At 33.7% G+C, this 18,660-nt stretch overlaps 1 protein-coding gene and 1 long non-coding RNA gene across 3 annotated transcripts in view; one reads left to right on the top strand and one right to left on the bottom strand.

Annotated features, from left to right (window-relative positions):
- The window catches only part of LOC123705216 (alpha-1,3-mannosyl-glycoprotein 4-beta-N-acetylglucosaminyltransferase A-like), a 90,911-nt gene extending 73,685 nt beyond the window's left edge, over positions 1 to 17,226 (top strand). For both annotated transcript variants that reach the window (XM_045653912.1, XM_045653913.1), the window contains 10 exons: positions 903 to 1,015; positions 1,531 to 1,630; positions 2,812 to 3,023; positions 5,364 to 5,476; positions 8,484 to 8,712; positions 12,645 to 12,857; positions 13,150 to 13,257; positions 14,032 to 14,228; positions 14,603 to 14,819; positions 16,267 to 17,226. In XM_045653912.1, the coding sequence (XP_045509868.1) occupies positions 903 to 1,015; positions 1,531 to 1,630; positions 2,812 to 3,023; positions 5,364 to 5,476; positions 8,484 to 8,712; positions 12,645 to 12,857; positions 13,150 to 13,257; positions 14,032 to 14,228; positions 14,603 to 14,819; positions 16,267 to 16,305 (1,541 nt within the window). In that variant the 3' untranslated portion in view covers positions 16,306 to 17,226. The remainder of the gene's footprint in view (positions 1 to 902; positions 1,016 to 1,530; positions 1,631 to 2,811; positions 3,024 to 5,363; positions 5,477 to 8,483; positions 8,713 to 12,644; positions 12,858 to 13,149; positions 13,258 to 14,031; positions 14,229 to 14,602; positions 14,820 to 16,266) is intronic.
- On the bottom strand, positions 2,647 to 15,526 carry LOC123705217. The gene is made up of 3 exons (XR_006753274.1): positions 15,298 to 15,526; positions 7,144 to 7,146; positions 2,647 to 2,657 (listed from the first exon to the last, which is right to left on the bottom strand). It is a non-coding gene; the product is annotated as an uncharacterized LOC123705217 (long non-coding RNA).
- Positions 17,227 to 18,660: the final 1,434 nt, after the last annotated feature.

Below are 18,660 nucleotides of genomic sequence, written 5' to 3'. Positions count from 1 at the left end.
TATCAATATTTATAATATATATATATATATATATATATTATACATTGAGGGTTAGATAAAATTTTATATAAAAATAAATTTGAATCTTAAACTCTGTGATATTTAAACTACGATGGCATTGCGTTGCATTTTATAGAGCATTTCTAATGTTTTTCAGAACTAATTATTATGAGGTTCATTATATCATCTTCCCTCATATTCTTTATCTAGGTGACCCAGTACTTAACCCACTATTTAAAAATGCATAACCATATAAAAACTTGCATGACGTATCACATTAAATAAATTGAAGTGTTTCTGTGAATTCAAAATTATTTAATAGGTGAATAATGGCATAGTTCTTATAAAAACTATATGTATTTAAACAATTATTGTTTATTGTAACTGAACTTATTATTATTACGGAAAAATATTATATTATATAAGCTATTTTATATAGAAAACTTAGTATTATATTGATTAAAAATGTTAATTCTATGTAACAATCTATTTTATTGAACCCTGTATACCATGTATTATTTTAAAATAAATATCTATATCCAACCTATGGTGTGACAACACTATCTTCTTCCTTTTGACTAAAGGTACAAGTCCGAGACGGGCCGCAGACCGCAAACTGCAACAGCAAACTGCAAGCGACACCACTTGTTTCTATGAACATCTATGAAATTGATTCTGCGCGGCGACACTGCTGCCTGCAGACGCGACGCGCAGCGATTCATAGATTTTCATAGAAACAAGTGTTGTCGCTTGCAGTTTGCTGTTGCAGTTTGCGGTCTGCGGCCCGTCTCGGACTTGTACCTTAATACTTCCTTACAGCCCTTATATATATCTTCTACTACGGTTCTACGAAGGGTATCCCCTTGTAGTTACATCTAGACTAAAGAATGACTTGATTGCAGCCCGGCTTCCTCGTGAATATCAGATGGAATCTCAAATAGCGGAAATGCAGGCGCACCTTAAATTCTTGGAATCTTTGTATAGGGCCCGACAGGAGGATATTATGACGCTCCAGGTGAATACAGAATTTAGTTCATGGAACTTGGTCTGAGACGTTTGAGCTTTGTGATGTCTTTGAGGTTTTGGGGCTACTACCGTTTTGCTATTTCGTTAGTATGAACTAGATATTTGCGTGTTTGTAATAATTTGATATCTATTTGAATATCAGTAAACAAACAATGAGTTATTAAATAGTAATTTAGAAATTAATTACAATTTTGGTCGGGCAATATTTAACTGGCATCGATTTTAATTACAATCTTCCATAACTATAATTGGTTTCGTAATAGAAAATACAAGTATAATATTTTGATAACATTATTTCAAAAAGTTTCGATAAAGCTCACTCGCCTTGTGTTTCAAAAGAAAACACTTTATTATTTTTTTATATTTCTTTTTTGTGATTATTTTAATAATTTTATACTTTCAGTTGTAAAAAGTAGTCTTATGATTTATATTATTTTAATTTTTTATCTGTTTTTCTAAAACACACGAGGCGCAACGACGTTCTAACATGTTTTATGTTTTCAGCACAAGGCCGTCACGTCCAATAATTCTCAAACAGCTTTGAATGACCCGAAAAGTGCCACTTTGGCCCCGGAAGTGTCTGCCCGTCTAAAGAACTTGACCGGTATGAGTAAAGGCAATATCCGCCCAGAAGTATCATGTAACCACATCAGCTTCAATAACCTACGCTAGATTTTAATAGAATTACTTTTCTTTTTTTTTTCTTTTTGTTGGGTTTTATAGACTCTTAGCGGCGTTTGGACAATGCATTAACGTTTAACGAAATCTAACTTAAACATGTAGAAATAAATTCGAATCATGTAATACCATACAAGTTTTAGGTTACATTAGGTAACTGTACTAGCTAGCTTCCATACAGTACCAGCTAAGGTTACGGTCGTACTAACAGATAAGTAGACATGCTAATAGTGCTTCGCATAACACATTTACGGACTGTGCACATTAGATAAACGCTTTGACTGCTTACAAACATACAGCAAATATACCTATTTATTTATTACTAAAATGTTTTAATTAACTTGAAAAAGCACAGCGATTTCTACGATGCGAATGTGTTGTGTCGAATGTATATTTTTATTATATTCATTATTTATAAGCAATTATGGGGGTTGTGTAAACATTTACAAACAACGGTATGTGATTACAGATTTACGTATCTTCGAATTTACATAAAAACATGGAACAAATAGCTCTTGATGATAAATTTAATTTGAACTACTCAATTCCTGTTTTATGCAAATTTGAAAATAATAACTAACATTATTTCTAGTCGCTATAGAAGCTTATAATAGTAAGAACTTTCTATCGGAGTGGTACTTAAGTTTAGATCTTCAACTTCTAATGTATTTGCGTTGTGAGACCGAAAGTGATACATAATGTTCGTTGTATGAATCGCTCTCGGTCTTACAATATGAATACATACTAATTTAATACCGTGGGTACTCCTGCATTGCCTACTTTGGATTTAATAGCGAAAGTCACGCTCTACGTTTCATCAAAAACTTCGTGCACAGCGAATTAAAACTGTATAAAGATTTTTGTAAAAAATGTATGTTAACAATAAAATTGATATGTTTGTAATGTGATAAAAAGGTTTCGGTTTATTAAAAAATCACATACTTATAACAAAACTGTATGATAATATCATTGTCTATATAAAAAGCTTAAAAACGCAATCGGTCGTTCAAGAACGCGACAAACGCGCGCTCACATTAACACAACGCTTCTAGAACATTCTCGAACTTTCTACAAGGTTCGGGAACTCACTCGCTCTCTTGCCCGCAGACTCCTTGGCGGCTAGGGGTGTCAACACGCAGGAGTTGGCGCTCATGAAGACGGCGTTCGTATACCAGCTGCTGCCGCATCTGATGAAGGACCCTAACAGCTTGAAGCCCGCGTTCCATATGCGGGCGGGAGATCGGCCGTTGGCGCGCTTCGTGATCGGCATACCAACTGTGCGGCGTGATATGGAGGCCTATATCATGGACACTCTGAAGGTTTGTACTACTGTTTTGGTTTTCGTTTTTGCAATAGCTATCTTATAAACGTCAAGTAGCCTGTAGGATTACTGTCTTATTTAGAACAAATTTTAAATTTATGTAGGTACTTATATTTCTGTTTAAACTGAAACACACTTTAACGGGACTTTTGAAAGAATAAGCATTTTCTTTATTGCATTAGAATTTCTACAAAAAAATCCAATTTAACACGGGTAGCGGGTATAGCGGGTGTCAGTTAGTCGGTTATTTCTTTACCATGTAATCTTAAACCTAAACTTTATACTAATAATCTTCTTATTTTAGCTTTGCGTTCCCTCCTTTAGACGTATAATCCTTTCTTAGGTGCCCTAAGGTTAGGTTCCGACCAGTAATCTCCTTTGATACCTTTGGTTTTGTCTAAAAATAAGTCGTTAAGTTTTCTTTGAAGCGAGCTAATTTTTTATGTGTATTTTATATTAAAATTAAACCGCCCTTTGAAAAGTTAATGAAGAAGACAGCTCTGTAGTAGATTGAAATTCCCAATAAGAAGCTAAAATAGTTTAGATAAGATGAATAAATATAAATATTCGGCTTTGGGAAGTTCGCCACATTTAATATTTCGGACTTTGAAGAAATTTATGATATTAATTATTTTTTTTATAATCACACCTTAGTCTGTTCCAAAATTAATTTAATTTAAACTAGACCTTACAAATGATGTAAACTCGAACACAGTCAAGCTTCTAAAATTACACGAAATGGTGTGTTTCCAAAAACATAAATATATTTGGTAAATTAAATTGAAACTTCAAAACAAGGTGCAATTTATGAAATTCTCTACGTGGAACTGTAATTATGAGGATATCAAATAATATTCGAGCATAGAAGTTCTGAATAGCTCGGAGAGGATGATTGAAAATGTCTCATTAACTTCCGTAGCATAGAATTTCTTTGTGTTCCTGCAGATCTATCGAATGGGAATGTAGTTAGAAGCGGAATTTTTAAACTCTTCAAACTGTAGGAAAATTAATTTAGATTATGAATATTTAAATACTCCTTTTGAGAGTGGAATAAATTTATATAGAAGACATGTAGTTGGTTAGTTTATTTATGACGAGGTTTCGGATTAGAAAATAATCATATACTCATTAGTTAAAACTTTGTTTCATGTGAGTACATTTTCTAGACCAAGACATAAACAACCTCAGAAATAAAAGCCTTTTTAACGGATTTTAAATGCGATTAAGTATTCATTATATTATTTAAACCCGACTCATCGAAAAATTTACAACGTGGTCATGGGGTGACAGTAGCTTTTAAAAACCCTTATTTTCTAATTTCTAGATCTATAATGAACACAAGAAAATACAAAATACCTTGTTCTTAACATGCCAAAGTATCAAATAGCAATGTATCAAGAACTTCCTAACCCGTCTGTTTGAATACGTTAATTTCAAACGGGATTTCTGAGCTTTCATCTTTTGATCGGGTGATTCAAAGGAAATAGTCATATATATAAATATAAGCTAGTTCAATATATCTACCTCCTTGGTGCAGTGGTTAATCTGGAAACGGAAGCTTCCTGAGTTCGATTCCTGGTAGAGACGAAAATATAAATGTCTTAGTCTGTCAGTACCTTAGGTCAGTACCTACAGTAGCACCTACTTATCCCTAAAGAAAATCGATCAGTGAAACGGATATATGCATAAAGCCCAATACCCCACTAGGGGACACGGGACTTCATATCTATGACGATAATAACAAATATCGAGGTTACGTAAGCAGGGAATCAGATTCTACATGTATTAATAGTATTTTTATTGGAAAAATACCTCATAATATTATGCTTTGATTATAACTCCACTCTCTGGGGAAGTACGACGTGGTTAATAATCGTATTAAAATAATCCGTTTCAAAGCCAAGCACTACATTATACTTTCTTAGACTGTATTTAATAATTATTCATTTTATACTTTATTGCTTCAATTGACAATGAAACACAAGCACAAGAAAAATGTGTACAATCTTACAGCTAGGTATCTCTTCCAAATCATTTAACAGTGTAGGTGTGCAAAAATGCAAGCAAAAAAGAACCTTAATTATATTCAGCTTAAGACGCTTTATACCGTGTGCTACTAATTAGGTTTTGTAGCACCTCCCGACTACTTAACAATACCAGATACAAGCAAAAAAAGAACCTTAATTATATGTATCATATGGCTATTTATACCGTAGTAATAATTAGGTTTTGCAACATCTCCAGACTACTTAACAGTACAAAATACATTAAAAAAAGAACCTTAATTATATACAGCTTAAGAATATTTTAGCGTGGTCTAATAATGAGGATTTTGCAGACCCTCGTCGAGGGATTGACGGAGGAAGACCGAAAGGATACGATTATCATCATCTACATCGGTGAAACGGACATGATGTACGTCATCGACCTCGCCAAGCAGATCGAGGCGAAGTAAGTAGTTCTTGTTGTAAATATTTGTGTGTTTGTTTGTCCTTTCTCGTGACAGTGTTTTGTGGTATGCTATTTGTGGCTAGAAGGCAACTTTTCCGGCAGTAGAACATCACATTTCCAAGGGAGTTATTTCAGCACAGAATTATTCCAATCCATATCTGATAATACCTGAAGTTTCTGTGGCTTGGTAGTACCGAGTATCCTACATATTATGCTAATTCCGACTATAATCCTTCTCCAAATATCAACCATACCAACAGATACTCAATATGTAATGTTTATTATATTAGTTGGATAATTGAAATCTAAGATGGTAATTTGTGATAATCCAGCTTGTCAAAGACTACGAGTACCAAAGTGCATCTAAATTGCAAAGTGTATCTGTTTTGCATTTTCTGTTTAATCTAGCAATAGACATACAAGTGGATAGTTTTAATATTAATAAGATGGACTATACTCTATGAGCGTTTGTATTGACATTTCTTCTATGAAAATCTACACTAATAATAGGCTCATAAAGTACTGGACCGATTTTAAAAATTCTTTCACCATTGGAAAGCTACATTATCCACGAGCTAGTATTGAATAAAGTCCGATCTCACGTAAAGGAACGAATACGAAAACGGAACGAAACTTCACGTAGAGGAAACAGTAGAAAACGTTATTTAGACGTAATCCTTTCTAGATACACATTGCACTAATTTTTGTCATCAATTAACTTTTGAGCTAGTTAATACTATAATATAGATCTTATACTTTAGTAATTAGAAAATTTTAATTTAGTATAATTTAGATAAAATCATTACTTAACTTCAATTACCAATATTATCAAACGAATCCATAGTATTTGCTAGTCAAATGTGTAGACAAGTCACGTTTTGATAATTTAATATTCGGTGAATTAATTCGGTTACTTATAAAACATTAAATCTTAATTGAGGATGAGGACGAATGATAAGCCTGATGTTAATTATTGAAATTGTGGATTCCACTCGCGACTTTACAGTCAAATAGTTAGAAAACGTTATGAGTTTTTCTATACAACGCCTTTAGAAGATCAGTGACGTAACAAACAAACAATTTTTACATTTTATATTACGTTTTTAACCGACTTCAAAAAAACGGAGGAGGTTATCAATTCGGCCGGTATATTTTTTTTTTTTTTTATGTATGTACACCGATTACTCCGAGGTTTCTGAACCGATTTACGTGATTCTTTTTTTGTTCGATGCGGAATGGTGTCGAATTGGTCCCATAAAAATTTTATTCGGATAGGCCCAGTAGTTTTTATTTTATGAGCATTTTTGTCTGTAGGTATTTGTAAATTTTGCAAGTGCAAGTTTGAAGTCGGTTGTTTTTAACGCAGTTATCACTTGTTATTTATATTTTAAATGTTAACTACCTTTATTATAGTATAGCTAACGTAATCGGCTATGTTAATACCAATTATATGTGTATTTACATGGTATGATTGAAAACTAATGAGTTACATTACAAGCCAATATTATACGATAAATTATCTGTATATGTCCCTATTAATGTCCAATTCCAGAGCTCAGCCCTCCAATTAAGCAATTTACTAACATAATAAGCTTATTATCGTTAAACTAAATATAAATGGCTTTAATACTGATAATCCAATTATGCAGTTATGCTCGTACAAAGACATTCTAATTTTATCTCCTTTAACACCAGAAATATGAAAAATATTTCAACGTAATTTAAATTTTGCAGCGTTTAAACATAATTTGTGTTTCTATTCACGTGATTTTTATGTAGTGCTCCAAGTGCCTTCGTTAGATAGCGCGATATTTTTAACTTATTTTTGTTGTGCATGTGTCCTGATTATAACAAAATGTGCCCGGGAATTATGCGATGTTTCGTCGGAAAACTGAATAAGGCCGGGATAAATTTTGGTCAAAAGGATAGATTGCTTTCTGTATCAAATGAGATATTATATTCTTAGAATTTAAAATTATTAGGCATTAAACAAAATAAATTTCATATAAGTAGAATGTTTCATATAAGTAGAATGTTTCTCCACAAGTCTGTAGAAATTAAAAATGTCTTTCTGTCAAGTTTTGGAAATAAAACGCGTCGAGATGTTCATTAACTACAACTTGGTTTGTGGACACGCATCATATTTTTCTTATTTTCCTTGTAGCAGTTCTACGTAAATGTTTAAATTTAAATCTTCTCTGAGAAATGTATGATATTGCTCTAAATTTTTTACTCAAGCTGAGTTGTTTCATCCTTAAAATTGCCCACTTATTTTGGAAAGCTTTTGAAAAAATATGTATATTTTCATCGTGAGGAAACCGACATGTCGAAGAATTTAAAAGTTCGACGACATGTGTCATCCGCCAACCCGCACTTGGCCAGCGTGGTGGATTATGGCCTGTACCCTCATAGGAGGCCCGTGTCCCAGCAGTGGGAACGTATATGGGCTGATGATGATGATGATGATGATGATGTATATTTTACCGTCCACACCTAACCTTTTGACAAAATAGTTAAATGAACGTTCTTAGTTACTATAAATGCGAATACTCTTATTTGGCCATTGCCATTTACCAACTGCCCAATGATTTGGTTGCTCATAGCTTGCCTTTACCATCTCCCAATTGCCCAAGGATTTGGATGCTCATAGCTTGTTTTACCACCTACCAACTGACCCTACTCTTTCCTTAGTGTTCACATTATTCCATTGATTACCCAGGTACTCCCATCACGTTAGGAGCGGTACGAACGTGGAACCTTCCCCGACGTACTACCCAAAATTCAACTATGTGCCTCTCACCCTGGAAGACTCGGCCAAGCGTGTCAAGAAGCGCACTAAGCAGAACCTGGACGCCTTGCTATAGTTACCATCCTCCCTTACCTGCCAATCTTTAGACAAAATAGATATAGTATCGTTCTTAGTTTCTAACGTGAACGGTCTTAGCTGGCCATTACCATCTACGAACTGCTCTTTTCTTGTTATTCACAAGAAACATAACGTATACAGGTACTCCCGTCACGTTAAGAGCGGTATGATCGAGGTGCTATCACCTTCCCCGACGTACTACCCAAACTTCGACTCTGTGCCTCTGACCCTGGGGGACTCCGCTAAGCGTGTCAAGTGGCGCACCAAGCAGAATCTGGACGCCTTGTATCTGATGGCTTACGGGCAGACCAAGGGCACATACTATCTGATGATTGAGGACGACGTGATGGCTAAGAAGAAGTATTTGCAGGTAAGATTTTTTTTTTATTTTTAATTAAGGTATCATTTTATTTTTAGATGCCAGTTATCTTTAATCTTATAATTATTAATTTACGGATTATACTCTCATCTCTATTTTACATTACAATCTCATCTAAAGCAGGCAAGGTCCTGAACTTCGTAGATTTTCAAAACCTGTCTTTCCGTTTGTTTAGACAGAGCATTTTTGTGACTTACCGGTCAATAGTTCCACACATTCACTAAAAGCAAATCTTTCATATATGTCCAGTTCAATAAAATATGGATAATCCAAACCTATTCGTTCCCACCGAAATGTTTCATATTGAACTCAGTATGTAAGTTACGTGATAAAGTGTACCTGACATTTCAGTTTATTCTCGTTTTGTATATTATATAATTCATATTTCATTGAATTAAATGTCGTTTTATACTGTATATTGTATATCATGCATGTAAAAGGCTTAGAGACGTGTTTCCTTAAATAATTTTATAACAATCATAGATGAATGTTATCTTTTAAATGTTAAGTAATAGTAACGTACATTGAATATACATAATTACACAATTAACATGTCAAAGAAAAATGCATTTAAAATTCTCGCTTGACAGTTTTTTATCCTGCCTGAAAAACTTTTCCCTTTACAGTATATGTATATGCATCTTTTGTCATATTTGAAAAAATCCTCTTTCCAAAAATAAAATCCATTTTAATCTTACTACCCCGTTCTGATAGATCGAAAAGGAAATAAAATGCAAAATTAAATCCATTATGGAGGTTTTAATTAAATTTCGCGCCGGGCATTAATAGAATATTCGATATCGGACGGAAAGTACGTAAAAAGCGCGAGAGTAACACGAACCCATTAGGATTTTTGTAATGGATGCCATTCGGCCGGATTTTGGCGCCGAATATTCTGAATTTCATTAAAACCCACGCATAACCCACTCAATGAACTAGTATTACGAGAAAATTTATTACTTATTTATACTTTACTAGGTTTTCGCCCGCGGCTTCGCCCGTGCAGTCAAAGAAACGCATAGTTCCCGTTCCCGTGGGATTTCCGGGATTGCGTCATTTTCCCGGAATATAAGTAGCCTATGTTCTTTCTCGGGTATCAAAATATCTCCATGACAAATTTCATGAAAATTGGTTCAGTAGTTTAGGCGTGATTGAGTAACAGACAGACAGACAGAGTTACTTTCGCATTTATAATATTAATATTAGTAATTAGTATGGATTACTCTTACAATTTTAGAATAAAACTTAACTAAAGAATATTCATCATTTAAACAATCGGCAGTCTTATCGCTATGTAGCGATTTTTTCCAGAAAACCAGACGTACCTACAGAGAAAAATTAAATACGAAAGGAGAAGGGTTCATTTAACTTTATTAAAAACTAGCTGCTCCGCGCGGTTTCACCCCCGTGGCTCCATTCCTGTGGGTCGTAGCGTGATGATATAACCTTCCTCGATAAATGGGCTATCTAACACCGAAAGAATTTTTCAAATCGGACCAGTAGTTCCCGATATCAGCGCGTTCAAACAAACAAACTCTTCAGCTTTATAATTATCAAAAAATATATAAACATTTTCCAAATAAATCAATATCGAAATACCTATATAACGGACCATCAGCGGTGGGCTTAATTTGATTACTGATAGCCAGCATCGAATAGCCTCATATGACATGGACCAGTAATATCAGCTGAACAAATTGATATTATGATGAAAAGCTTTTTAAAACCCATTACGAATTTCATATTAAACGCCACACATTTAATATTTACGCAGCTTTCAGCGCTGTTAACTATAGTTTTGGTAATATGTACCATCAAAGTGATTACAGTGTATATGAGTTGAAATGTATTCATTTTCCAAATATGAAGAATTTCTAAATGTTGAGGTAGGTTAGGTTTAAAACTCTTAGGGCCGATTTTTCAATCCTTGGTTAAAACTTATTCATCGAATATCGTACTAAACGATCATTTTAAAATTGTGTTACTTGCCTTCCTTTTGACAGTTTTTTGGTGACATCTATATATTATTGTGTATAATAATACTTTATTGGACGGATAAGATTTAACCGAGATTTGAAAATCAGCTCTTAATAATTAATAATGTGCAGATTTAACAATCTTGGCTTTTTATAGAAAGCTGTTAGACTTCTTCTAGAAGCACTTTAGAATCGTCATAACATAATTTTAACATTTACCACCGATTCGGAAAGCAGTATCTATGGAGAAGAACCGTCAAAAAACTCCATAGTTGATCTTTTAAAATCATGTCATTGCAATATTAAAGGGTAAAGCAAATGAAAGAGCATTAGACGGCTTCTAAAATAAAATCACATTAATTTGATAACAAACCTAATAACGGAAATAACAATATAGGAAAATCTAAATACAATAACATTGAACAATGCACTCGTGATTATTTACTAACTTTACAAGAACGTGATTCTAACAAAAATGTCAGTTTGTATATCACCGCATATCCACAAACTGTCTGGAACATTAACTGAGGGATAACTATAACTACATACAGTCATTTTACAAACCCGACCAGGGGCCGTATTATGACCTCTTATTTCCAGACAGATTACGCCTTGAATTGAACTGCGATTGACTGGCAAATTCATATTATGATCGCAATAACCAGCCATAGATAATTATGGTATTATAATATGTATTTACCAGTCAGTTAATTCGCGGCGTTAACTGACTGGGAATAAGAGGTCATAATACGGCACCATTTCAATTCAGACATTCGTAAAATTATCAATATTTCCAAAATGTATCACATAGGAAGAGATACGCAAATAAAAACGAAACGAGAAATGCATTATCAATCGATGGAACTGTTAATTGCTATGAATATCCCAAAATAATTAAACACAAACAAAAAAATATTGCAATCAACCACCGCTGATGGTTTTTTTTTCTTTGCTTTACTCACGCATATTTTCAATTCGCGAAATTGTAAAAATTCTGAGTATCAACATTTCATTAAAAATAAATAAAATGAAAATAGTTTTATATCCGACGGACCTTTACCAGTAAATATGGCTTTACTAATAGCTGTATAAGAGACAAGATATAGGAAACAGATATAAGATTTAATAACGGAATCAAATATTTTGTAAGGACTCTCAAGACAGTTCTTACCGATACCAAGAAGTAACAAGTCATGCATAATCCTTTGCAATTGTATCCTTTTTTCTAAGGAATAAAGGTCATTTATGGTTACGCGTTAGAAAATGGGAAGGGTTATAAACGTATGCTGCTTACGTCACTCATTTAGCTAACGTGTTTGCGTTATTTTATTATGCCTCCACTTTACGCTAATCTACGTGAAAGTGTGAAGTGACCTTTGAACTGAAGTGGCGTTTATATAATTGGAATAAATTAAATTGGACTTGCGGTAATTCGTTAACGTGGGTGGTTAGCACGGTAAATGGTTTTAGAAGCGAGACTACATAATTGATTTCATGAAATGTACGGATATTCGAATTATTGATAACTATGCTTTATTTAACTTGATGTCTTGAAGTAGGTACTAAGGGCTCGAAACAAGAGTAATATTTCAAAACTACAGAAGGTGTTCAATCCTATATATTCCAGAAGAAAACCCAAAATATAGCACTTTCCTACCCCTTAACAATGATACACCCTTTTTTAACGTTGGGATATACTTTTACGCATCCCTCTCTACAGTTTTGCTGTATGAGGGGGTATGTGGCCTGTGGGATTCACAGGAAGCCTTACCCACTAAAACCCAACGGAGGCCACCGTTCACCTTCGGCGACAGGGGATAACAGCTAGGCCTTATACCCCCAGGTCTTATACCCCCAGGCCTTATACCCCAGGCCTTATACCCCCAGCAATGATACACCCTACATTATACAAACCATACATCAACCAGTTCACAACACAATTTCCAGGAGATAAAGCACTACACGGCGTCCATCTCTCTGGCCAATCCGAACTGGTTTTTCGTGGAGTTCTGCAATGTAGGCGGCATCGGCAAGCTGTTCAAGTCCTCGGACCTGATCCACTTCATCACCTACGTCCAGCTGTTCTACTACAACATGCCCATCGATTGGCTGCTTGAGAGCTACCTGGCTGACCGCGTCTGCACCATTGATAAGACCTCGGTAAGCAAAGCAAGGTTTTGACAAAAAGGGGGATAGCGTGACGTCTTCTAGAAGTACTAAAGAATTAATTCTATCACAAGACGTCATGATAATCTTCTTGAGAAAATATTAAATTTGGTATAATCTCACTAAAACTTTCTTCACTAAAGGGCCAGTTATATAAAGCACTCAGTTTTATTTTAATATTAATAGTGTTCAGATAGAATCAACCTGTACTTTTTGTCGCTATTTTAAAATCCAGATTCTAGCAAAATAAAATGCAACTAAATTGACATTAAAAACCGAATTCCAGGCTGCTTGTGGCAAGAGCAAGATGCAGATCCGCCCTAAGTACAAGAGCAACCTCTTCGAACACATTGGCATGTACTCGTCGCTCAAGGGAAAGATCCAGAAGGTGAAGGTACCCTTATTTTGTACCGCGCAGTTACAAAGTCAATAAGCTAAATATTGAGATAAATAAAGTCTTTCATTTTAAATAAAGATATTTTTAAACTCTTTGTTAAATAAGTCCAAAAGATTTAAGTTTCATTTCGATTCTGTGTTTTCATTTTAAAAACAATAATGCATGTTTATGTGTTTTTCAGTGTCATTCAAATTATTAAATGTGCTTTTAAAACAATTTGAAGAATCATTAAGGAAAGGAATATATATATATGTATATTGTACTTCTTCCGTGAAAAAGAGAAGGATGGAATACATGGAATTCATTTCTTTAATGATAAAAAATTTGATGTTTAAACTATTATAATCTGCATGTAACACGATATCTTCTCGTTCGTAACATTCGATGGTCATTTCGTTTTGATAATCGTTTTAAGGCCCTCTTCCTGTCATATTTTATTTTTGCGCCATAACCAAAAACCATTTAAATAAGAAAAATAGTTGAAATACATTATAATACTACAACCAGTTTCATATAAATTTAGCATCACACAGCATTTTGAATAGTCTTCGGAAAAAAACATCAAGTCAGATTTTACAAACCCCCTCACATTTAGGTCACTATTTCTTTTAGCCGTCTGAAACAGTCTTAACATCATTTGAGGCGCTACCAAAATAAATAGTCCAAGTAGTCCACTCATCCAGCTCCACTAAACTAAATAGTCAATGTAGTTCACTTATCCATATCCCTGAAATTACAAAAACGGGTATCATATACAAAGATTACTTCTAGGATGGCAAATACGGTAATCAGCCCAATCACTATGCGCATAACAATCCTCCCCTCGAGCGGATCTATACCGACATCGAAGCTCACGCGGATCATTCCTTGGAGAGGGCTTACTACGGCGAAACTTACTTCTGGGGCATTACGCCGAAAAAGGGAAACGTAGCCGAATTCTGGTTCGATAGACCCTTCGATCTTGGCAGGTTAATAATCTTGTTACGTATAAAAGTAGGAGTAGAAGAATTAATGGTAGACTTAAATTTAGAGCAAAAAATTAAAGATCTCTCTTATCTGATTATGCTTGGAAAAGTTACAGTAGAAAAAATATCATAGACTCTTAGAAAATGTAGTGTAAAAGAGATCAAAGAATTCTTAGCATATGTACAAAAATTTTATAGTTTTAGATGATGTCTCTAACATTTGTCTCTTATAGTACTCCCAAGAAAAGTAATTGTTTAAAATCAGTTAGAAAGAATTAAATCTTATAGGTCATTAGTATATTCGAACAAAACATAATTGGCCAAAAAACCTCAATCAGACCAACGAACAGACAACTAAAAATTTCTAAACCTTTTAGATATACATTCCGAAGTGGCAATGTCCATCACATGAACGACAAATTCAAGGATACGGTCGTGGAAATATTGCCTGAGAATGGCAGGAATTTCATCACAATAGACCAGTTCGATGAGTTTGGTCTTGCTGATGGTCTTTTAAAGCGGGATATTGGACCGATTGAAGCTATTCGTCTCCGCGTCGATAAATCAAGCTCTCATTGGGTCATTCTCAGCGAGGTAATTATTATTAGGGCATGATTACATTTATCACATCAGCGCATATTTGTCGGAGAAAGCAGCTAATTTAAGGGATGTAAATCGACTTATCCTTGTCCTTGCTTACTTCCTCCTGACCATAAATTATTATTTTGTGCTTACCATCTTTGATACCGACGGACGTTCCTAAAAAGGAGGTTCTTAATTCGACTATTTTTTTATTTTTACTGGGTCCGTGGTTTTTCAACCGTGATCTTTTGATGTTTAATAAGAAATTGATATAATTTGGTTTTTCTTTTAGTTACTTATCCACTTTAGAATGTGAAGTGATACCTCCTTCCAGGAACGTTTGGTGATCTCTTTTTACCATCACTATTTTTACTGTGTGTTTAATGCTTGGCAAATTACTATTATAGCTATGCAAATGTATAGCAATGCGAAAAGATTGATACTTTCTATAAACACATTGACATATTATTTTACTGCACCACACACATACATTATTGACGTGACAACGTCTTATAAATTGGTTTGCCGGGTGACACTTCAAGAAACTGCGTTACGCTCCGCTCACGTTATGCGCTCACAATGAGAGCGAGTGAGAGGCACGCGTCCCTTCCACTCGGGCATGGTTAGCCCGCCTAAGAGCGAGAGAGACAGACATAAAAAGTCGTTGTCACGTAAAACTTTCGCCCGTATACCGACTTTACAGGCAACCAATTTTTTTTTTTTTAATTTTTAAGCTTTTTTTGTTAAAGTATACGATTTGAATCTTCTTTGCACGATAGAGACACTGCTGCCTTAAGATAAAATGGACGTGCTTGTAATTATTTGTTACACAATTATAATTATAATATTATAAAAACACTTCCTTACATATTTTTAGTTTTTTGCATGAATTTTATATTAGGAGCATGAATAAAATATTTGATTAATCTAATTTACATTATCGTCATAAAAGTTGTTTCAGCATGCATTTAAACATTTAAATTAAATTTTAAAAAATATTAAGAACCAAAATAGTAAGCCATTCCTATATTATAACAGTAAAAACAAATAGAAAAGAAGAAAGTTAGTTTGTAGGATTAAATACAGAAAATTAAATTTATAAATCCCATAAAAAATTTATTTTTTTCCAATGACCAACGATTAGTCACATATTCCACTATACCAATATACCTGTACATAAAACTATATTCTATCATATTAATTACATATTAATGTACTAGTTGTGCCCACAATCGTGCTATGATGAAGTTTAGATAGTCGTTTTTTATATCCAAATCGGCCCATTTGTATACGCGTGATGCCATGACCAAGGAAAATATAGATTCATTTTTACATATATTGAAGTTTTTTTTTTCCCAACCTTATGTTAAAAAAAGTCTACCCAAACAACTTATTATATTATAAATGGTTCCCTTTTATATATGTAGCATATTTTACATCGAAGTTCCTAACATTCCAGATCGACCTGAAGTCGTTCGACCGAATGGTGGAGGAATGACGCCAGGCCCACGAGCGCAGTTCCCGGATCCCGATACATCCCTTTGGATCCTTCACCAAATACAACAATAACAAGATTCTGAACGGACGTTAGATCTCTGAGAAGCTAGTAACAATGGTCTGGCATTTTTAAGTATGGAGACTTTTGGGGTTTCTATTGGGGTTTTTTTTGGTTACGATTTTTGGCAGAAGACTTTGGAAAATTTTAAGGGTGTAATTTTTTTTTTGTCAAAATTTATCAAAATTTTGGGGTGTTGGTTTTTAGTTCTGGATGCCGGTTTTGGCAGCAGACTTTGGCAAATTTTAAGATGGTAATTTTTGTGTTTTTGGCAAAAATTTTCAAAATTTTGGGATGTTGATTTTTAGCTTGGGGTTTTGAAAATTACCTTAAAGTGTCCTATTTTAACATTGAACGAGAAAGTAGTCGGAGTGACGTATCGCAAATAGCGGAAATCCGTTATGCTGTTGGTAAAGGAATGGTTAAATTGGTACTATTTCCTCGTTCAACTGTTAAGAAATTATTAAAAACGCCAGACATGATTCTGTCTCTTTGTTTTTGACGAAAATTGTTAGATTTCAGTTGTGCTACATTTTTTTTATTTCTTTCTCATTTATTATATTTGAAAAAATTTCGTGCATTATCTTTCAGCTGGTTTGAATTCGTATTAAAATTTATTTGAAAACGTATTTTTTTAATTATTAAAAAATGTAGCTCTTTACAAAGAATCAATATTGTTACTAGAATTTCGATAAAAACGACTCCTGCGAAGCGGCAACCACGACACGGAAATATTGTTTATTTTTTTATTTGTTTCATGAAGGTCCATCAATTTTGAGTTTCTATAGAAATTTGTAATAACATACTAGCACAATCTATAGAAAAATAAGGAAAAATAGCATCCTTTCAGATGGAATTAAGATCTTTAACCTTCATGAAACTTTATTTACTTAACATTTTGTGATAGTACTTATAAGTTACTTTGTATATAATTTAACTATTTTGCTATTGTTTACGTAGGTTTAAGTTATAATTATGTTTAAGTTGATATTTAACTTATTTATTTAATGTTATTAAGTTGATTCGCCATCGAGTGAACATCTTACAGGTCATGGGTTATAGAGAGAAATAATCTAATATCGGACAAACACATGTGTGTCCCATGGCTAAGAGAAGTCCGTTTCTCTACCAAAGCTAGGTTAATAGGTGTTAGGTTAGGAAAAAAAATAGTGCATTTTGGATTTTAATCACAGTGGGAAACGGTTGAAATTTCAATGATTTCAGGATATCGGTTTACCGTATATCAGTACACTTTTGTACACTGAAATCAAAAAGCGTTCTAATTTATCAAGATCATTCCAGCCGTTTCAGCGTGAGAGGAGTTACAGGAACATCAGATCTGGATGTGTTTCGCGATTAAAACACTTCCTTTAATCAAAATCGGTTCAGCCGTGCTTGATAAAGTAGAGAAATCCAGAAGTGACCCTCAGAAGTCAAAAGCTATTAAAAAATGGAACTAAAGTCCGCGCCACTAAGGTTGAAATTCAATTGCACGCACAAAAAAATCTTGTGATCGATGTTTAGATATAGTCATATTATAATCTTAGCTCAATAAGTTGTCTTTTTGAAATCGATACCTCCGTCTACTCAAAAACAATACAAAAAATTCAAAATTTTCTCAAAAATAGTCCAGTTTTGCCGACTTTTGGCAACATCAAAATTTACCTCAAAATTTCTGATCTAACGCAAAATTAGTAGTAACAGAACTGGCAAAACCGTTTTGGATTTGCCTTCACAAGTTCGAGAGTTCATGAATTATTCAGAGCTTTAAATTTAATGCTATTTATTGTTGCAACTATTCTAGGCCTGGATATTCCAAGCCAAAATAACTTCAGATGTATCGATTTCAAAATTAACTATTAAATGACTAGCCAGTGTCATACATATTGTATTAATTTATATTTTATTTAAATTATTTTAATATGTAGCCATAAAATTCTGGAATCTAAAACAATCTTATATTGTGTTGAATCTTTTTTTGATATTTGTTTTTATATTTTTACGTAAAACTATTGGAATTTCAAAAAACGTTTTTACTAATTTTATTTGTTAAATTATTATTTTTGACTGGGCAAAGATTTGTAGGACTAAGAACTGGTAAGAGAAATAAGCACTATGCGCATATACTGAATCAATAACAGTAATAGACCGCAAAACAATAAGTCATGACTCCTCAAATCCTAAAAGCTACTCTTGAGTCAATAAATATCTCTAAATGAGGAATATCTCTACTTCTCTTTTGAAAGGGTATGTCTCACAGATAAACTTCTCTAAAGGACTTCTCTCTATTGCAAGTAA

This window comes from Colias croceus, chromosome Z (assembly GCF_905220415.1).
Source record: "Colias croceus chromosome Z, ilColCroc2.1".
NCBI lineage: Eukaryota > Metazoa > Arthropoda > Insecta > Lepidoptera > Pieridae > Colias > Colias croceus.
Note: the sequence above shows the minus strand (reverse complement) of the source record. Positions and strands in the feature narration are given on the sequence as shown.